This window comes from Podarcis tiliguerta, assembly GCF_965153285.1.
Source record: "Podarcis tiliguerta genome assembly, chromosome: 1".
NCBI classification, from domain to species: Eukaryota; Metazoa; Chordata; class Lepidosauria; order Squamata; family Lacertidae; genus Podarcis; species Podarcis tiliguerta.
The window spans coordinates 576271-598595 of NC_139534.1; the positions used below are offsets into that span (position 1 = coordinate 576271).

The 22325-nt window shown below is 40.6% G+C and overlaps 2 protein-coding genes across 13 annotated transcripts in view; one reads left to right on the forward strand and one right to left on the reverse strand.

The window, feature by feature from the left end:
- The first annotated feature begins 3828 nt into the window (after window positions 1-3828).
- On the forward strand, window positions 3829-11680 carry RPE (ribulose-5-phosphate-3-epimerase). Of its 4 annotated transcripts, none has more exons than XM_083400095.1 (6): window positions 3829-4347; window positions 7388-7467; window positions 8807-8946; window positions 10212-10346; window positions 10535-10621; window positions 11232-11680. In XM_083400095.1, exons 1-6 carry the CDS (start codon window positions 4226-4228, stop codon window positions 11352-11354), a joined length of 687 nt encoding a protein of 228 aa, XP_083256221.1. In that variant the 5' UTR covers window positions 3829-4225; the 3' UTR covers window positions 11355-11680. The 4 variants fall into 4 exon arrangements, with proteins under 4 accessions (XP_083256221.1, XP_083256222.1, XP_083256223.1 ...); XM_083400097.1 differs by having other exon boundaries at window positions 4185-4336; XM_083400098.1 differs by lacking the exon at window positions 3829-4347 and adding an exon at window positions 4469-4630.
- Window positions 11681-12628: 948 nt separating this feature from the next.
- The window catches only part of KANSL1L (KAT8 regulatory NSL complex subunit 1 like), a 39538-nt gene continuing 29841 nt past the window's right edge, over window positions 12629-22325 (reverse strand). For 2 of the 9 annotated variants that reach the window (XM_083399824.1, XM_083399821.1), the window contains exons 8-16: window positions 21988-22086; window positions 21653-21790; window positions 21036-21160; window positions 19589-19713; window positions 18498-18552; window positions 16549-16658; window positions 15444-15612; window positions 14446-14744; window positions 12629-14357 (exon numbers count right to left, since the gene is read on the reverse strand). In XM_083399824.1, coding sequence (XP_083255950.1) covers window positions 14499-14744; window positions 15444-15612; window positions 16549-16658; window positions 18498-18552; window positions 19589-19713; window positions 21036-21160; window positions 21653-21790; window positions 21988-22086 — 1067 coding nt within the window. In that variant the 3' untranslated portion in view covers window positions 12629-14357; window positions 14446-14498. Of the gene's footprint in view, window positions 14358-14445; window positions 14745-15443; window positions 15658-16544; window positions 16659-18497; window positions 18553-19588; window positions 19714-21035; window positions 21161-21652; window positions 21791-21987; window positions 22087-22325 lie in introns of those variants that run through there. The other 7 variants (XM_083399823.1, XM_083399820.1, XM_083399826.1 and 4 more) reach the window with 6 other exon arrangements.

Here is a 22325-nt window from a genome sequence, read left to right on the forward strand (position 1 = left end):
ACACTGGGAGTGTGAAGATTTATTTTCACATACACTTATATGAATCTGTAGGTATCTGTGATTCTCAGTGTGAAATGTATTGAATTATACCTCTCTTTGAAGCTTATTCATCTAAAATCATGGATGATTTGCAATCTAGACTCAATGAATGAAAGAATGAATGTAAGCATTAATTTTCAAGTAGGGATTTATTGTGGATTTATTGTGCCAGCCATATGTATGGTTACCAAAATACCTTTCCAGAAGGCTAAGCTTAAATTATATATATTTCATAAATAGCTGAGAATGGTTTCTGAAACTATGCAGGAAAAAAGCGCTGCATCACTCCTGTCACTTTAAACCAAACCAAGCCTCTGTACCAAGCCTTTTTTCACAGAGAATTTGTCTGTCACTTTTTACATGTTATTAATTAAAGTGATAATTTGATCTATTCGTAGGGTGGCTTCCTCATTGGATTCAATGAGATTTGAATGGGAAAGTTCAGGAAGCAGCACTCTGTTTCCCAGCTTGTATCCCTCCTAATCAAGGAACACGTTTTTAAGAGCATGATCATGGTCAACAGAGTTATTTTATTCTACATGCATTATAAGAACTGTAATGTAAAAACCTTTTAGCAAGCTGAGGCTGCAATCCTACCCCAACTTATTTGGGAGTAAGCAGCACTCAATTCAATAGGACTTAATTCTGAATAGAGATAACACTGCACTGTGAAATAGGTTCTACTACTTTTTCTTGTTGTGACATCAGAGCAGTGGTACAGTCTGCCCTGCAGTAGAAGTACTGTATGTTGGATTTGCTTTTCCTTTGGGAATCATGGGTGGCTTTGCCCAAGTGACTCCTGCTTATGCATTGGAGCTCCTCATTCCTCTCCTTCCCCAGGAATCAATCTGCTCTGGATTTCTGGTGAGCAAGGATTTGCAGAGGGGAGAGGAGGAAAGGGAGGTCCCTCACACTTTGTTAGATTCCATCCCATGTGTGGAAAACATTTTCTGAACTACAAATGAAATATTTTAATTAAAAAAATATTAATTGATATTTCAAACCTATAATTTCTGGTCCACTGAGGATTTCTTTATGGTTAAATTTATTCATTTATTAGTGTACATTGCGTGACTACAATATGGAAATGACAATGCAGACAACAAGCATATACCTGTATTTTACAAAGATTTTTAGGGAAATGTTTTCAGTAATGACATACTAATTTAGGTAAAGGGAGTATTTATCTGTATGTGCAATAAGTATTTCACCTGATCATAGTTTTAAGAATAGAAAATACTGTGATTCACTATATGAATATATATATGAGCCAGTTCTCATAAAACTTAGTATCTTCATCATTACCAGTTGTACGGTATTGAATACATTTTAGCAAGCCATAATGAGAACTCGTAAATATCCCTATTGTGGTGTTCTTGTTTTAATTTCTGTCTTTTTTAAGTTGCAATTTTAAAATTACATTAGTGACTTTAAAATAACATCAATCTTGTGGTTCAGCAAGGCTGCTGCTTAAGCAGTTTATTGAAATCCTGAGCACGCCTGTTTTTCAAGTGTCTATCTATGTCCTATTAGGCACACTGTACTGCACACTGTGCATACAGATGTGCTCTTAACAGACGTTGTGCTTTTTCCAGTATATTGATAAGTGACAAGTATATTCTGCTGTGAAGAAAAACTATGCTGCTTCCTTAGTGTTAGAGGCCTTATATATACGTAGTGTTCAAAAAATGATCTGTGTTGTAAAAAAACAACTGTCTGTCAGTGTTCAGTAAAGTTTGGTTGCTTCAACTTTTTACATTAACTTGCTGTCATTGATATTGTTACGAATCACAAAGTCCCCCTTTCTAAAAGACTGTCATACCAAGTTATGAGATTACAGCCATGAAGTTTACTGTAAATTTCCTCTTCAACATGTGCCTCCTCATAGCTTTTCAAGCAGTGCCCAGTCCCAGTCCAGTTTTATAAAAAGGGAGCATTACTGTATTGGAAATCTTCAGTATGATCATTGTTTTACAATTGTCTTTTCTACATGTGATCGTAGCTGTGCTGAATGTCAAAAATATTTGTATGTGTGTTTATGTGTACATCTATATGTATAAGAATGTCAAGGGATGTATTTTTAAGAATGCTGCTGCAAGATTTTAAAGAAAAGCTGTTGAGACTTGAAATGGTTTTAATTTCTAGAGAATTTTGCCAATATATTTTAGCAAAGAAAAAATTGGCATAAAAATCAGAATTCCACTAGTGTTATAAGAACAAGTAAGCTGTTTCCCTCCAAATTTTTAAAACTGGGCGTTCCCTGTAAATATTCATTAAAATTGTTAAGCTTTAATACAATTTCTTTTGACACTTGCATTGCCAAAGAGATATGTAAAAATATAAAGGGAAAGGAAAGTCGACTCCTTTTAATAACACCAGATTATACTGTTAGTATACTGTTAGTAAATGATCTCAGGGCAGTCAGGAGAATGTTTATTGACAAATGTTATTGACAAATGTTACATATGGAAGTGAAGGAAGGGCTATCTTGCCATGTTAGATATTAAGGGAGAATATTTGAAATCGAGATACTTTTATTAAAATATTTGTTTATACAAACCATGAAGCCAACCATGAAATTAGGAATTCGTACCCAGTTAAAATGAATTTTTAATGTTAACCAGAAAAATGAAGCCCACTGAGAAGATGGAATCATTTTAAACTATGGGATGTAAGAATACAGAGCTGAAATGTTCTAGATCTGCAATGTGTGCCAAATGACCAAAGATGAAGCATAAAGATGTCTGGATTATGTTTATGAAAGATTACAGTAGTCTAATGTTTGAATATGAATAAATAATAAAAGTTCTCTACAAATATTTTTGTTTGAAGACATTTCTGTTCATAATGGTATATTTTTCAGAGTTGGTGTTTTCAATATTCATACCACTTGTTAACAGGAGCCAATGTGGTGTAACAATTACAGTGTTGGGCTAGGACTTGGGTGACCAGAGTTCCAATCCCCATTCACCCATGAAGGTCACTGGGTGACCCTGGGCCATGTTAGCCTAAACTACCTCACAGGGTTGTTGTGAGGATGAAATGGGGAGGAAGAGAACCATGTACACCACCTTGAGCTCCTTAGAAGAAAAAGGTAGTCCACAGAAGTAAGTATAATAATTCCATTAGCAACTATGGCTTGATCTATCAAGAGAAATGTTGCCATGGTTATGAAATTATTTTGTGAATCATTTTTGGAGGGAGTTATTGCATGTATTCTGTTTCAGTATAAATGACTATACAGACCTTCACAGTCTTTTGTAATGATAAATACTTAGTTCCTGGGCCAGGTCACAGGCTCGCCCTATTAAAACACAGACAGACATACCCTTAAGACAGGATTTCTGAAGGAAAAGACAATGGGGAGGCTTTTCCATTTTCCTTTGACCTTGCAGAGAAAACATTTGCTCAGTTTGGGAATCAAAATGATTCCAGGTCAGTCTTCCTGTGCTGATCTATGTACGTGTTTGGTTAGGAACTTAGGAACATTTATTATATATCGAAGACTTTAAAATTCTTATCACAGCTGCATTACAAAACTAACAAATAATAGTAGGTAAAGCCCCCTGAGCACAGACAGGCTGCTCCGCACACCTGGAGAGAGCGCTATTGCCCAAACGCGGCGCTTCAGGCAGCGCTCCCTTCCGCCACAGCTAATTAGGACCCCGCCTACCAAACGGAGGCCTTTCGATTGGAAGGGAACGATTGCGCGCTTGCATGCGATTGGCTGGTCGCCCCCCCCTCCAAGCCAGCCAATAGAATTCCGCCCACCATGAGGTGACTGAAAGGCGGGAGCTGAGTGGCTGGTCGGCTGACTTCGACGCGCGCAGCTCCTCAGAGGCCAATCCGGAGCACCGGCAACCAGCCCCGCCCCCGAGGTGGATTGATCGATTGATTGTCCTTCTTAAGAAACATTTCGTCCTATTAGCGGTTTTCCATTCGCAGGCACGTGGCGCGCGCGGGGCCTTGTGGGATGCGTAGTTCCACCCCGTCTGCAGAGCTGAGGGAAAGATGAGTAGAGGCGTGGCTTCCGGCGAGGTTTCTGAGACTGGCGCGCCGCAAGCCGAGGCGGGGCTCGCGGACTACATTTCCCATCAGGCGCGCGCTTCCGCCCGGCGCCTTCGTTTCCGGCCAGGCCAGGAGGGCGGGCGGAAGCCCCGCGCCGAAGCTCTCCCGTCCTTCCGCCATGGCGTCCGGCTGCCGCGTCGGCCCCTCCATCCTCAACAGCGACCTGGCGGCCCTGGGCGCCGAGTGCGGCCGGATGGTGGATTGCGGAGCCGACTACCTGCACCTGGATGTAATGGACGGGTAACTGCGCCGCGGACCGCGAAGGGGAGGCCGCCCCGGAGGGGGCGCGGAGACGAAAGGGGGATCGGAAAGAGGGGGAACACGGCGGGGGGCGCGCAGCCCGCGCTTCCGGTTAAAATGCCGGGCGCCCCCCCCCCCCGCGACAGTCCTGTAGATTTAATTTTTTCTTAGGCTGGTTAAGACATACAGTACCTATTAAGAGAGTATGCGCATTCCAGTCTAGCAAATCTAATATAGTCAATCTGCCTCATAATCTACTCCATTCAGTCTAATCCAGATTCAGGTAGGTAGCCGTGTTGGTTGGTCTGATGCAGTCGAAATTGAAAATTAAAAAATAGTCCAGTAGCACCTTTGAGACCAACTAAGTTGTTCTGGGCATAAACGTTTGTGTGCATGCACACTTGAGATACGAAAGCTTATACCCAGAACAACTTAGATGGTCTCTAAAGTGCTACTGGACTATTTTTTTCAATCTAATCTAATCCAGTCCATCTAAACTGATTTTGTTTATCTGGTATTTAATAGAAACAACCGATTTAATATAATCAGCTAATCATTTTTTTTATAATCAACCAACCTATATATTAATCTACCCATTCTGACCCAATCCATTAATCTGATTATTTGGATCTATCTAAAAAGGAAAAGGGACCCCTGACCATTAGGGGTCGTGTGGCCAGCTGCTTTTGGCAAACCAGAGCAGTGCACGGAAGCGCCGTTTACCTTCCCGCCGCAGCGGTACCCATTTATCTACTTGCACTTTGACGTGCTTTCGAACTGCTAGGTTGGCAGGAGCAGGGACCGAACTACAGGAGCTCACGCCATCGTGGGGATTCGAACCGCCGACCTTCTGATCGGCAAGTCCTAGGCTCTGTGGTTTAACTCACAGCGCCACCCGCGTCCCTAATTTCACATTAATCCCTGATTAATTTCAATTTGCTGTTTCCATGGAGCTTTTAATAAAGTTCTTTGATTTTCTGTGGAAATAGTTAATCCACATTAAATGGAAAAATCATATAGGATAGCATTTTGATGAAAATGTTGTGTGAATGCTGCATAAAATCTGCATGCATGCACCAAATAAATAAATTGTTATGTGGAAGCACCACATACATATTTGCTCCTTCCCTTCTTCCTTGCAGGACTGGGAACATTCTTGGTTATATTAGTTAAGTGTAAAAAAAGTGGTGACTTGTGTAGCTTTTTTCTTTAAAATTATATATTAAGTATACAAAATCTTTAAATGTGCTTTTAGTTAGTAGCTATATGCTAGCTGTAGAACTAAAATGGAATACAGCATGAGGGCATAATACATTTTCTTACTATCCAATACACTTTATTGGAATGGCATAACTGGGCATCTCATAGGTAGAGTGGCATCTTGTGACTAGAAATGCTACTTCTCGGCAAATGCACATCAGTTGTCTTTTGTACTTCAGCAATGTTTTGAATTGCCATTCCGGTAAAAGGCAAATTTCATTACCCATAATACAGTCCACAGTACTTTACTGAGTAAAGTTTGGTATAACTATATTTGAGTGAGGGAAAAGATTGTATTTTCCGTTACGGCTTGGTTGACAGTTTGCAGGCACTGTGCATGTTCGTCTCTTGTTGCTTCTAAAGAAACTACTACTTCAGAATGTACACCTACAATGTGGTTTCCTCTAGCAGCCACAACAAAATTTGTGCAAGTTTTATTGGCAAGGAACCCAGTTTCAGCAAATGCATTTCTTCATGCATACATCTGGAGCAAAACAACAAGTATTCTACAACATACAGTATTCTAAAACATAATTGTGTCTGAAAATGCAGTGCAAGAGTCATGCATTCTGTCTTCACTTTTATCTGTTCATTCAGTGTATGGTTGTATAAACATGCTTCAGGGTGCAGATGAATATGCAAGCCCTATTGAAGTTTGAGAGGTGTGTTGGTGTGTATGTAGTCTGCAATTCTCTAGACGGTCTGTATAAATTCCTCAAGAACTGGGAGGGGTGGCTAACACCCCAGAGGACAGGATCACACTTCAAAACGACCTTGACAGATTAGAGAACTGGGCCAAAACAAACAAGATGAATTTTAACAGGGAGAAATGTAAAGTATTGCACTTGGGCAAAAAAAATGAGAGGCACAAATACAAGATGGGTGACACCTGGCTTGAGAGCAGTACATGTGAAAAGGATCTAGGAGTCTTGGTTGACCACAAACTTGACATGAGCCAACAGTGTGACGCGGCAGCTAAAAAAGCCAATGCAATTCTGGGCTGCATCAATAGGTGTATAGCATCTAGATCAAGGGAAGTAATAGTGCCACTGTATTCTGCTCTGGTCAGACCTCACCTGGAGTACTGTGTCCAGTTCTGGGCACCACAGTTCAAGAAGGACACTGACAAACTGGAACGTGTCCAGAGGAGGCCAACCAAAATGGTCAAAGGCCTGGAAACAATGCCTTATGAGGAACGGCTAAGGGAGCTGGGCATGTTTAGCCTGGAGAAGAGGAGGTTAAGGGGTGATATGATAGCCATGTTCAAATATATAAAAGGATGTCACATAGAGGAGGGAGAAAGGTTGTTTTCTGCTGCTCCAGAGAAGCGGACACGGAGCAATGGATCCAAACTACAAGAAAGAAGATTCCACCTAAACATTAGGAAGAACTTCCTGACAGTAAGAGCCGTTCGACAGTGGAATTTGCTGCCAGGGAGTGTGGTGGAGTCTCCTTCTTTGGAGGTCTTTAAGCAGAGGCTTGACAACCATATGTCAGGAGTGCTCTGATGGTGTTTCCTGCTTGGCAGGGGGTTGGACTCGATGGCCCTTGTGGTCTCTTCCAACTCTATGATTCTATGAAGTTAAATGTATGTAAGCTGCAAGTCACCTTACTGAATTGTGGGGCGTTTAAGATTTCTCGATAGCAGTATAAAATCAAAGCTGAAAGCAATTTCCATTCTAAAATTGACTGACACTTATAGTAGTATAGAACTAAATAGAACTATTTTTTCAAAACCTTAAAATAAATTATCTTTCTTATTTCCCCCCCAATTGGGTAGGCATTTTGTACCAAACATCACTTTTGGCCACCCTGTTGTAGAGAGCCTTCGGAAGCAGCTGGGTCAGCAGCCCTTCTTTGGTAAGCTATTTGTTTTTTAAAAATGTTTGAATGTCTGCCTCAAGCCATTCTGGAGAAGAGGAGAAGACATCTGGAGAATCTGGAGAAGAGGAGAAGACATCTGGAGAAGAGGAGGTTAAGGGGTGATATGATAGCCATGTTCAAATATATAAAAGGATGTCACATAGAGGAGGGAGAAAGGTTGTTTTCTGCTGCTCCAGAGAAGCGGACACGGAGCAATGGATCCAAACTACAAGAAAGAAGATTCCACCTAAACATTAGGAAGAACTTCCTGACAGTAAGAGCTGTTCGACAGTGGAATTTGCTGCCAAGGAGTGTGGTGGAGTCTCCTTCTTTGGAGGTCTTTAAGCAGAGGCTTGACAACCATATGTCAGGAGTGCTCTGATGGTGTTTCCTGCTTGGCAGCGGGTTGGACTCAATGGCCCTTGTGGTCTCTTCCAACTCTATGATTCTATGAATGAAGATTCTCAGAAGCAAAACTGGAGTTTCATTTTACCTTCTTAGCAGCCAGCATTGGCACTTGATCATGTACTAGAAGGCTTCAGCTAACATGTCTCTCATGAGTTACGGTAAAGGTAAAGGGACCCCCGACCATTAGGTCCAGTCGTGGCCGACTCCGGGGTTGCAGCTCATCTCACTTTATTGGCCGAGGGAGCCGGAGTACAGCTTCCGGGTCATTTGGCCAGCATGACTGAGCCGCTTCTGGCGAACCAGAGAAGCGCACGGAAACGCCGTTTACCTTCCCGTCGGAGCGGTACCTATTTGATAATAATTTTCTTGCTAATGATTCTGTGGTATTTTGAAACAAAAACAGCGAACAAATGTGATGAGATTTGTAGAATCAGTGCACTTTAGTAATTTCTTTTAGCCAGAACATTAAACACTCTGGCATCACACTGTCATATTCTGCAACACACAAGGAATAGAAATAAATATTTTTTAAAGTGCTCTTGGCCTACATATACAGGTAGCAACCATTTTAGGCACGTCCAATTGATGCACTATCACCGTGTTTTGGATCTGGTGGGGCCCGCTTATATACACTTCACAGACATGCCAGGAACAGAACCCTGCACAAAATGCTCTAAAGAATGCTTGTTCTTTGCCCCTGCATTGTTGGACTTTTAAACAAATCATTGAGAGCTGGCCACTGAAAAGCCTACATTTTGAGAGGAGGGACCGTAGGTGGTTTCTGCTGCATCTCTCTAGGTAGCCATACACTGTGGCTTCCAACAAGATTTGGGTGCAGTTTAAGTGCACGTGTTTTGCTGTATAAATTGTGAGAGCATGCTTGAGGTAGTGCTGTTTTCATGTTTCTGATCTACTTGGTTCTTTCTAGATATGCATATGATGGTTGCTAAGCCAGAACAGTGGGTGAAGCCTATGGCTGTAGCAGGTGCCAATCAATATACCTTTCACATAGAAGCTACCAACAATCCAGGGGCACTCATTAAGGACATAAGAGAAAATGGGATGAAGGTGAGAAGTTTGGTGCGCTAAACAGTTTAACAGCTTCTGGGGCTACTTTGTAAGCGTTTCCTTAAACCACTGAAAGATGAAGCACTTTGTCTGAATTACAGCTGTAAGCATACTTTACTCTTAAACAAAAAACACCCAACCCCTTTTAGTGTGTTTGTTTGGTTGGTTTTTTGTTTTTGCAGCACCTTTTTTTAAAAAAATGCCCTCAACAGAGCATGCATCTTCTGCTTGTTTGGGGCATTTCTTCTAATTTGGAAGGAGACAAAGCTGAGACCATTCATCCATGTATATATGTTGCAGGCAACCACCAGAAGATAGCCAATTCCAATTTTTTAATTGGGAGTGCTTGAGTGCTCCATAGATGATGCAGAACTAGCTGATCCCAGCCAAGTCTGATTGGAATGAGGCTTGGCAGAGCAGTGAGCCACACATAGACAGAGTAAAGTCTCTTCCATGGCTATACACTTGGGCTACTGAGAACATTTAATTACCTGTTTTTCTTGTAGCAGGCTCAGAGTTCATGCAACACGCAGTTTAGGAACTCCTGCCTTAGGTAGTAGACTGCAGCTAATTTCTTAAGGGCATGTGCAATTCGGCAACTGCCTGTGTTTCTTGACAGTCTTGACAATCTAATTTAGATTATACTTGAGTTGAGTGCACTCAAGTATAATCTAAACTATACTCCTGGAAAACAGCAAGCACATTTCTCCTCAAATGCCCATACAGTTCAAGAATTTTATAATGCTCTCATCATCTTTGTGTGGTAATGGTGGCACAATTTTAACTGAATTATATATTTGGAAAGAGGCATTGTATATTTGGAAAGAGATCGCAAGATACTATTTAATCACTGGAAATGTAAAATCAATGCTTACATTAGGTTTTGAAGAGCTTAAAAGGTAAAGGGACCCCTGACCATTAGGTTCAGTTGTGACTGACTCTGGGGTTGCGGCGCTCATCTTGCTTTATTGGCTGAGGGAGCCGGCGTTTGTCCTCAGGCAGCTTCCTGGTCATGTGGCCAGCATGACTAAGCCGCTTCTGACGAACCAGAGCAGCGCACGGAAACAACTTTTATTCATATGCAGATATGGCAGAAAAATGAACTTATGAAGACAACACTGGGTACTGATCTCCTTTGCCCAGGAGGAAATGTTCACTGTTGAGTTAGTGGGAATCATGTCATAGCTTTCTTTTGTAAAAGTGATTTACTTCTAATCCAAGATGTAGGTTCAGTTAATATATAATAATCTATTGTGTTTCCATAGGTTGGTTTGGCTATCAAGCCAGGAACTACAGTAGAATATTTAGCACCATGGGCCAATCAGATAGACATGGCCTTAGTTATGACTGTGGAACCTGGATTTGGTGGACAGAAGTTCATGGAAGATATGATGCCAAAGGTAGATTTGGACATTTATTATTTTGAGTACAGCAGCTGTGAATATAGTAGGATTATGGGAAATGTTTTGAATGTTTTCATAGTAGAGTGCTGTTATACTAGGATTGATGCCTAGTTTTTGCACACCTGGAGGGAGACCAGAGATTACAGCTCCTGTGACTTGGTAATAATGTTATTTCTGTGAACTAGGTTCATTGGCTGAGAACACAGTTTCCTTCCTTGGATATTGAAGTGGATGGTGGTGTAGGGCCAGATACCATTCATAAATGTGCAGAGGTAAGACTAGCAGCTGTCAGAAACAGAATAGTTGAATATTCTTGCACCTTTGAGAAATTCTGAATGCCCTTTCTCTACTGATGAGCAGCAAGGAGAATATAAAGTTAGAATAGCAGATCTGACAAGTTACTTTTAATTTCTTATTGGAATGTACTAGGGCTGCTCACAGCCTGTCACCGTGACCCATGGGGGGCATCAGGTTGACATAGGAACCACCCCAATATGGGGCAGGGCTTGTTTCATTAGCATTTTCAAATCCTAATTGAACATATAGCCAGGAGAGGGGTGGGGGAAGAAGACCTTTTCCTCCCTGAGACCAGAGGTGGTGCCCCTTGCAGGACTGCTCCCTCTGCTCTACAGCTGTGATGGGGGGGGGGCTTCAGCCAGGCAGGAAGTTTTTCCCACCCTGCTTGCTTCCTGCTTGGTGCCCCACAACCATTGCTCACTCTGAACCATCCAGTCCAACTTGTTGCAATCCAAGGTTACCTCCAACTAGGCCGAATTTGTCTTGAGCACAGCCCTAGAATGTATTTCCTTTACATCATCTCATGAATATAAACATGCAGTAAGTTCTTCTTTTAAAATATAACTGGCTTTTTCCTCTTTGCAGGCTGGAGCAAATATGATTGTGTCAGGGAGTGCTATAATGAAGAGTGATGATCCCAGAGCGGTGATTAATCTCCTGAGGAACGTATGTTGTGAAGCTGCTCAAAAGCGTTCCCTTGACCGATGAAATCAGGTTGCGACTTGGGAGGGCTGCTTTCTTGTATATGTGTGGGTGGGATGTTGTGGAATTATGGTGCTGCTAAAGGAAAACTGCAGGTTTTCCTGTGCTGCAGAGAATATCATCTTGGCAGCTTGGAAGTATATTGGTCCAGTGCTATTCTTTGATTTCAGAAAACTTTGTAATATGCATTACAGAATCAGGGTGCCTCTTGCTTGAAGATTGTATGTGTCAGCTTGCAATCTAAGACAAATGTATTTTGTTCTACATTCAACACAGATTTGTTCATTCCTTAACAACTTAAATGTTTTGAAAATAAACACTGATAAACAAGAGTAACTGATCTTGATAACTAGTTTTTGGTCCAGTTCACTTAGTAAGGTAAATGTAAAGGGACCCCTGACCATTAGGTCCAGTCGTGACTGACTCTGGGGTTGTGGTGCTCATCTCGCTTTATTGGCCAAGGGAGCAGGCATACAGCTTCCGGGTCATGTGGCCAGCAGGACTAAGCCACTTCTGGGCATGCACGGAAATGCCATTTACCTTCCCGCCGGAGCGGTACCTATTTATCTGCTTGCACTTTGACCCGCTTTCAAACTGCCAGGTTGGCAAGAGCTGGGACTGGGCAACGGGAGCTCACCCCGTCACTGGGATTTGAACCGCCGACCTTCTGATCGGCAAGTCCTAGGCTCTGTGGTTTAACCCACAGCACCACCCACGTCCCACTTAAAGCTCTGTAAATTTAAGGATACAAAATAAAGGGAAGGGGAGATGCAGAAGCAGGAAGTCTGCTTGAAAAAAAAAAACTATATAGAAAACAAGAACTTGCAAAATACAGGGATTTCTGAATACAAGCATATGAAAAGTAATCAGTATTGCTCTAAAATCTTGCTCTAACACCTGTTAAACTGAAGGTGCTTTTGTGAAAAAATATTACAATATAAGAATCTCTAAGAAGGTGACAGAGTCACCAATTACTGACTCCTAAGTTAATCCTCTACAAATCTGAAACACTGAAGGGAGGTTGTAAAATAATACTTTTGGGGACAGGTACAGTAGCTGTATGCAGAGGTAAACAGGTGAATTATGTTATGGCATCCAGTATTTTACACTAAATACAGAATGTGCTAGATATACAGCCATTTTAGTTGTGACCAATTGGATAAATGGAAGTCGCACACAACAAACTAATTTGTAAGAAGAGTTCTTTGAGAGCTGTAGTATGTCTTTCAAAATATTATAGCCAGAGAAACTTGACCAGTACAGTAAAGAGTTAAGAGTGGTTGCAGATCAGCTCTCCATTTATTATAGGGAGAAAATGAAGTTGGATTTAAGAGTGAACCAAATAAATTTATTTCATTTAAATACACACCCTTTGCTACTCGTGCTATTTTGGTCACATTTAAGAACAGAGTTCTGGCCAGCTCCTAAGTGCACTATTTTCATGACCGTGTTGCATTAGAAAAGATTTGGGAGACAGATGCTATGCCCAGGAAGAGTCTACTCTGCTGCTGGCTAGCAGGAGGACAGGTTCAAACACATGGTATACAGATTCTAAGGATACTCTAATCAGGCTGGGCCTGGGGGGTGGGGTGTGTGGTAAGAGTAAAGACAAGCTGGCTAATTTATTCTCTAGGGTGCTGTCTATATACATTATTTCAATTATCTTGCAGTAATCATATTGCTTAAAAAGTTTTGAAGGGCAAACTAAGTAAGAACTGCCACTCTTTAGTCATGGCGCTGCAGTTTCTCTCAAACTGCTACCCAGGCCTGGAAAAAAATCCGAAGATATAGAATAGGGAAAGACTAGCCAGCTCATCATCCATTATACAAATATCTGGTGACAAGCCAACAATGTCATGCCATAATCATGATTTGTGATATTACATACAAAATCTGAGCTCCTAAAGGGGTACATGGTTCATCTTTCTGTTCAGCATCTCAATCTATCAACATCACACTGTAGTGTACAGAAATAATTTTTTAATTTTAAAAACTTGCATTTAAAATAGTTGTGTCAGAGATAAGATTAAAAATTTAATTCATTGGACAAAAAGTATTTTTAAAAGTTAAAAACCAAATTTGCAGTAAGCTACAATCTTAACAGTCTGTAGTGTAGAAATGCAACTGAACATTTTTACAATATCCAGTGTACTTCCAGTCCGGGGTGGGGAGGGGGGACTACAATTGGACATGGCATTGAAGAAAAGCTTGCTTAACAATTGGGCTTTTCTTAAAACCTTCAACAGTTCCTCACAGAAGAGCTATTTGGTTTCACAGCAGCATACAGTCATATTGCATTAACATCACTGAATGTGATGCTTTTCAACACTTAGCATCACGGGAGGATGCAGGTAACATTCCACACACTGCAATCTGGAATTTGAGTATGAAAATAATTTGGTTTTCCCTCAGTATCTAAAACATTGCTATTGTATTATTGACATTTACTTAAATGTTGTAGTTTTTAGCTAATGCAAAATATGAAATGGATACTCAGAAATCTGCTCAGGTGTAATATAATAGTTTTTGTAGGCTAGGCAAAGTGTTTAAAATAAGTTGTAATAAAAATGCTAAGTTGCTAAAGTATAGATTTCTAATTCTTAGTCCTTCCCTGGCACTCAAAAATGAAATATATCCATTGTGAAATTCAGAAAATCGATTATTTCAATTGATTTTTCCCCCCACAAAGATTTTTGTCTTTCTATAGTAAGAATTGAGTAACCATTCATCACATTTACAGTGCTTGATGTATCACTGGGCAAACCAGATTCCTTAAGAGGACAGTAGACTTGTGTGCTCCTGCCACTTACAGAAACAACTTCTTGGGTAGCTTTTTCTGTGTTCATTTGAAATTGTTGCATAGCTATGGGGGGAAAACCTTATTCTGCTGCACAGCAACTATACGTACATTTAAAATAGGTCTTCCTTTCAGATGTGTAGGCAAAGGTGGTTGCAGTTTAAGAGCATTCACTCTTTACATCCCTTGGGCTCTTATCCTGCCTGTCAAAACTATAAAAAAGACAAAATCGGTGTTGTAATTTAAAATACTGTGAGTCAAAAGCTGTTAGCACTTTTAGGAGCATTAAAATATTTTTACCTTACACATTCTTTCACTTTGGTTAGCTTTCTTGATAACCGCATTACTTTCTGTCACCTCTGTTTTTTCATGCTGCCAATTCCCAAGTGAACTTGGTTGTACTCTTCCAGCTCATTGGGAGAGCTTTTCTTTTGTGGCTGGTTATTTGGTAAACTGAAGGCAGCATGTGAGGTACAGTCAAAGTCACTGGGGATGGCCGCATCTGAATTCTCTTGCTGATCTGTTATCTGATCTTGGCATAGTAAAGCACCTGCTTCTTCAACCTTTAGTGGAAAAGACCGACGTTCCCAAAGAACAGACTGAAAGGAATGAAAGAGAGAGGAAGAGGTGAATTCAACTGAAAATAAGCAGTAGTGTTTTCTTAACATTGTTTATCCTCCACTTTATGAACAGTCTTTGTAATTAACAAAAAAATAATGTTGATGTTCTTCACATATTCTCTCTGTAGTACAAACAACTTTCCTGCCTGCTACCTCCCCAGAACAACATTATCTTGATGTAGGTTATGAAACCAAGATCTAGTGCCTCCTCTCTTGAGGCCTTTTGCAATCCAATCCCTGAATTCTCAGAACAAAGCTTACTATGTTTAATGGGACTTACTTAAAGGAAAGTGCATTTGATTTCAGTCATGCAGGGTAATTCTATACATATGTACTCAGAAGTAAGCCCCACTGGGCTAGATTTGTAGTATTACACCCCACAGTGAGTTCAGGACTGAGGTAAGGAATTTTCTAGCTCACATTCTTAGTGACTGCTACATAGCACAATTAAAAACAGTATAGTATAGTCAACAAAAACTATTAGCTTTAATTTGTTAAAAAAAATTAATAAAAAAACCCACCACCACAATGTGGACCTTTAAATTAGTTTTACACTTTTAATACATATAATGCTAAATAATTTAAAGCAAAAAGGTTTATAGATAGCAGGTTTGGGTCCCTTCTGTCAGTGGGACTCAAGTCAACACACCCAGCTATTACTAAATATATATATATTACCTTTGTTTTTTGGTTTCTTTCTGAAGACTGTGACTCCCTAAGGCAGAGAGAACTGTGGATTTCTGAAGTAGCATCAGCAATGTTTTCAGAAAAATCAGATATTAAGTCAGTGTTGCCTTGTTTTTCTTTCAATGCTGGATCCTGTCCGTCAGAACTTCTGCTATATGTTCTATTAATGAGACAAACCTCCAGTTTTTTTCCAAACAGAAACCATCTAATGGAAAATAAGATGCTGTCATATTTTAAGGGGGTAGAATTAAAATTTCTTAATATTTTGAAAGGAAAACCCAAAAATTGAATGCAGACAGCTGTATACAAGCAATTCCCTATTTATGTGGGTGTTACATTCCAAGGCACCATACATTTACGGTAAGTGAAATCACATATATGGGGAAGACCACTGAAAAAGCCTGCAAACCACCTCTAAACCTCCGGAAACCCTTGAAAAGCCCTTTAAAAGAACAAAACTCCACCACAATTGCTCCCTCCAAACCTCCAGACTCCCAACTTTCCACAGGCCTGAGGTTGGTGCAAAGGCTCATGGGTTTGCACATGCAAAGGCTTGTAGGATTGCTAGGCATTATTTTCGTTTTTGCACTCTTTTTGGGCAATTTTTGCAGGGTTTGCAGCGATGCGTACAATCATGCATGCCTTGAATGTGCATAAATGGAAAGTTGCCTGTTTAAGAAATCTTGCATTTAAGAGTAGCAAAGTGTAGGACCCTCCTGTGGTGCTGTCTTACCACATCCTTTTCTATAATCTTTACTGGGACAGGGCATTAAACAGCATTTAATAAACACTTTCCTTAGTTATTCAAAGTTGTGTGTGAAACATGCAATATATTTTAGTAAAATTTTAATATCGCTATTTGAGCAATAATAGTTCCAGAAAAATATCATAAGTTTGGTTTCTTAGGATAACTGGCTATGAGGCTGCAAGTTCTTGGTAAAGGACCCCTGGACGGTTAAGTCCAGTCAAAGGTGACTATGAACCACGGCACTTATTTCGCTTCAGGCAGAGGGAGCCAGCATTTGTCCAAAAACAACTTTCCAGATCATGTGGCCAACATGACTAAACCATTTCTCTTATATAGGTATCAACCTGCCTGTTCCTTCTGGGCCATCGACACTGTTGCCACAGCGACCACCGTGCTCTCTCTTTGTCTTCGTAGTTTGCATGACGCGAAGCATAGGCATCATCTGACAGATCTTCTGCCTAAATATTAAAGTGCCCAGATTATAAACATTGTTTATAAGGGGAAGAGGGGAAATGATGTTGTATCAACTGTCGTGATGCTGGATCTTGCCCAGAATCTTGTGGCACCTTAAAGCCTAGCAAAAATTATTGTAGCATAAGCTTTTGTGGAAAAACCCAAAGGAAATCAAACCAATCAACAAAAACTGCAAAAAAGCAACCTAGATGTATGTCTATAAAACACATTTTATAGCTATACAAATTTAAAACTTGACACATCTCTAGAACATACATTAATTTTTTGGTAAGAATAAAACACCAATGTTTCAACCGTAAAAAGACACAATTCTTTCGCAGGTTATTTTACTATCCTGGGCAGAGTAGAGCGGAAGGCAGGGTATTACTTGTATAAAAATGTTTATACAGTATGTGAAACTGATACTGGTCAATTTCTGGTCAGAACGTGTATTTTAGTGCTACATGAAGCTGTTTATACAGGCAACTCCCGGTTTAGGTGCGTTAGATGCGCAATTGCCCCAAACCTGAAGTAGCCCCAAAACATCATAAATACGTCATGAAAAGGGGCAGAGCTGGGTGGAGCAGGCTTATTTCATCAGAGGTATGAAATATACTCGCAGGCTGACATGCACATAGGTCGGGGTGCTGTTGGGAGAAATCGGGTTGGGGGGAAACAAAAAGCATAAAGAGCAGTGATAGCTATGTAAAACCAAACTTAAAAGTAAATGATTTAGGTAACCAGAGTTCTTGCCTGGGCCTACTGTAGGGCTGTTCAATGCTCTGTGTATAGGACTTGCAGGACCTGCACCTCCATGGCATCCGTGAATATATAAATCTAGGTTTGTGGTGTCTGTGTGTGGCTCTATTATGATTTATTAAATGTGTATACTCTACTTTTTGCATTGCCAGATTGTGAAATATGGCAGTGTATGTGATATAGCAGCCCTGTCTATAATAGATGTCATTCATTAAATTACTATTTTCGGCTGAAGAAGGAACATGATAACCCTGTAGTAAGGTAAAGGTAAAGGTACCCCTGCCCGTACGGGCCAGTCTTGACAGACTCTAGGGTTGTGCGCCCATCCCACTCAAGAGGCCGGGGGCCAGCGCTGTCCGGAGACACTTCCGGGTCACGTGGCCAGCGTGACATCGCTACTCTGGCGAGCCAGAGCAGCACACGGAAACGCCGTTTACCTTCCCGCCAGTAAGCGGTCCCTATTTATCTACTTGCACCCGGGAGTGCTTTCGAACTGCTAGGTTGGCAGGCGCTGGGACCGAACAACGGGAGGGCACCCCGCCGCGGGGATTCGAACCGCCGACCTTTCGATCAGCAAGCCCTAGGCGCTGAGGCTTTTACCCACAGCGCCACCCGCGTCCCAACCCTGCAGTACAGGCAAGCAAATTTTGAGAAATGGGTGACAGCTTGCTTGATTTTGACTAAGTTTCCCCTCTGAAAGACTGAAGGAGGAACATATGTTCTCCAATAACCCATAAAAAAACTTGTTCAGCAAAGATATTTCAGCCAGAATTTAACAGTAGATGTTGCAAGTGAAAATGGCTTTGGGGTCATTCAAGGTGTACTTCTGCACAAGGTTGATGTAACTTATTTTTGTGAACTTTCAAGCACTAGTTAGCCAATACCTTAAGAAAACATTCATACAATATTTCTGATCTTATTGTTTCCTTTCCTCGCTTGTACAATTCATAAACATGCAAGTGTGTGTCAAGGATACTGTTTATTTTGGGAGGGAAAATAGTTTCCCGCTCTAAGAGATCTACAAAACTACTGGATAAAACAAAAGCAATGTTATAAATTATCAGATGGATGGAAACACAACCAACCTTTTCTTCTTCTTCATGCAGGCTTCCCAAAGGCTCGAGGTTAACAGTTCTCCAGCTGTTGATGAAAAAGATTCCTCAATGCACAATTCATCTCTGTCACATTGTGAAAAATCATTTTGCATAGTAAACACTACAAATACACTAATTCAACAAATGAAATAATTGAATTTCTGTGTATGGTTAGTGCTTGTCTAGTTTAAATCCATTGACTATAAGCTGATATGAACTTCTCACTGGACCCTCTCTACCCACTATTTTGCTCATCTGCCTCCTCTAAGTACTATAAAGTTGGTTGCTTTATGGGCAAAGTGAGCTGCAATTAGTTAACTAAATCTGACAGTAAAAACTCACTGGTGTATACTTGAAAAGCAGAGAAATGCACAAATTTAATCTAGGATTGACATGTACCCATGAATGATGATGATTTTCAACGAATTCTGGACACTGACCAAAGCAACTTAATCTAAACACATTTGAAGAAGCCTCATATGATGCAAAATCAAGACTCTTTACTTTCACTGCTTAAAGAGCTTTTGATATCAGTGACGCAATAATTTCCTACTGATGCTTTGGCATCATTTTTAATGTAACAGAATAAAACAAAAACAGGACAGCTCCTCATTGACTACAGTCCTGTCCAGTCAGGAATCATGACAGTGTTATGGAACTAATCAGGATTTGGCTCTGCTGAAACCAGTCAAGGGCAAGCAAATCCTGACTGCTTTCACAGAGAAATCCTGAAACAGCTACAGTTCTATCAGAATGTTTTGATGCATTCTTGAATGTGTATTCCAGAACATAACCCACTGGGAGGAATATATATGCTCAGACATGTATGCCAGCGTACACCTGGGCTGTTCTGATGCATTGTGGCAGTTTCATTGCTGCAGAAGAAAGTGGCAAAAGAAAGCTGTCCTTTGCCCTTTTGAGTTACCTCCTCCCCACATCATCAAAATATGTGTTTTTCTAGAGATAAGAAACATTTGCAATTTGGCCTCCTAGTCTGGCTCAAATGTACTTTTAAGGTTGAGTATGGCCCTAGCAAAATATAGCTTCACACTGTCTTATGAATGGACACAAATTAACTGTACCTTGGAGTGAGAATTTCTTTATACTGCAGTTTCTCCAGCTTGGACGGTGCCACGAGTGACATAGGTATAACAATATTATCTATATCATAGGAGCTCTCACTTCTCAGTCTACGTCTTGAATTGAGCTGTGCAAAAATCATAACATTATACATTGGATGTCATTAAATGGACACTCAAAGTCAAAAGTAAACTTAAGTGCACAGAACTCGCTAGAAAACCATCTTTAATACTCAAAGCTGATCAGAAATTTTTGAAACTATATCCCAACAGAAAAATGTCAGTACTATAAACAAGCTCTGGTTTAAAACTAATATATAGTCATTAATTCATGAAAATACAAACTGATATACTAAATTATCAAAGCCAGAGGTAAAATGTTTTTTATTTGCTTTGTTGTAAATCCATCAAGTGCCCTCCTGTGTGAGGAGTCTTAACTGCCATCAAGTCTGCTTTTCAAGAGAAAAACTGTGTACCAGAGCTGCCATTTCCTCCTTACCTAGACATCACCACCAGCTTTGCGCCTACATCTGGTCTAGTGGAAAGAGTGATTCATGGGAAGGATGGACAAGGACAAGACAGCCTGAAATGTCACTGATGTCAGCTGTAACTTTAAGAATTAGTGCTGGAACTTGCTTCTTCCTCCTAGTCCTTTCCTCTTCTATCAAGTCTTTTTAGCCTGTGAGCCTGAGGGCAACGACTGTCTTAGAGCTTGTTTTGGTAAGCCGCTCAGAGTTTTGTTTTGTTTTGCTAAAGGGCAAGGTATCCTATAAATGGACAAGGGTCCTAACTCCTTTTTAAAGCACAACTTTTATCCCTTATATTGTCCTTAATATCTCCAGTTATGGTACAGAGTGTCTCTGGAATATGTTCCTTTGCTACATTCCTCAGGAGACATGCTCCTACTGCTGACTTCATAGCCAGTGCAGTGCAGGAAGCAAAAGGATGGTGCTGAGACAGCAACAACCCTCAACTTGGCACCCTTTAGTTGTTATCCATCGGACTTCGCCAACATGGCCTTCTCATGTATCATGGCTTTCATGTGAACAGGGACCATGCTGGAGCTGGAGCTGCTTGGGGGAACATCTGTATTGTTCTCCAGCTGCCAGGATTTGCATACTGATTTAGCTGTTGAGAGAGTAATTTATACAATGCAACACATCTGAAGCAGATCAGCCCCTCTAGACCAGACTCACCCTACCTGACTCCTGAGACTCCTGAGGCTTGACAACCATATGTCAGGAGTGCTCTGATGGTGTTTCCTGCTTGGCAGGGGGTTGGACTCGATGACCCTTGTGGTCTCTTCCAACTCTATGATTCTATGACCCAGCCAGTATGGTCAATGGCCAGGATGATGGGAGCTCCAATTAAAAAAAAATAAATGAAGGGCACCAGGTGGGAGAAGGTTGGTCTAGACTGCTAATCTTCCAGTACAATAATTTTAGCATACCTGTGTTGATATACTATGACTTGATCTAGACATCATGTCTCCATTGGCTGCTCCTGTAAAAGGACTCTGGGATTCTGGTTCTGCGTGTTGAAAGGAAAATGCTTCACATCTCTTACTACTTTCTCCTGCCACACAAAAGAAAGAAAAGGGGAAGTCCTTTATCTTTCAGAAAATGAAGTAGTATGTAGTGAACGATATTTCTGAACAACTACTACAATTACAACTTAGCTGCTCCACATGATGTTATAATAAACGTAAATGGAACATAGCAAGAGGTGACAATGAAACTGTTAAGAGAGTCTTATCTGTAAAAATGCAAACATACGCCCACCTATTGCTATATTCAAAGGAAACTGATAAAAGTTCTTCTCCACAGTACCACATGGTTTCTACAGCTGGAATGCGATCCTCAAGAGTTTGACAAAACATCCATTTGAGGCTGTAATCCTATACACACTTCCCTCTGAGCAAGTCCGAGTGAACTTAATGGGACTTACTTCTGAATCAAGATGTACAGGATTGCACTGCAAACAGTTACTTTCTTCTTGTGGACAGAAGTGGACAGTATGCCGGGGGCTTGTCATTTACCTGGCCTCCTGATAGCTTGGGCAACTTACCAATCACTGTCTCACTTAAATGTCTTTTCTTTCTTCCCTCTAGCAGGTGTTCAGATGCTTCTGACACAGTCTGATGTTTGAAACTGGATTCAAATCCACAGATCCACTGTTGAGGAGGACCTTTATAATGAAAATATTCTACAACAAAATAAACACTATCTTACTATTGTTCTCAGTTTAAAGGAAGGCTATTTTTTCTGTTTGCACTTTAAATTACAATGTAAAAATTCATCCCCATCAGTTTTTAAAAAAAAAGTACAGTGGAGAAAAATCAACAAAACAATGTCAAATAATAAATTTTGAAACAAAAAAAGTCAAAATTATGTATTGCATACCATTTGATGGAGACATTTTTAACTCTAAACCAAGGGCAGATTCACCTTTGACCTCATAATTCTTGAGCAGTGTCTTAAAGTGTACATGAAGAGAAGTGTCTGAAAAATAGAGATTCAATCTATGTAAAGAAATATAAATCATCTAATTGCAATCTACTATCCCCAAAATCTATTCACTTACATGTGCATTGCATGCCTATTTTCAAAGGCTAATTCATGAAGTCTGGCCTACTCTCCACTATGTAAGTGCCAGTAGTTTTGTGGAGAAAATGCTAAGTGGAGTGTACAAAACCATGAAGCTCCCCTAGTGACAGTTACTGTTTCTCTTAATCTTAACT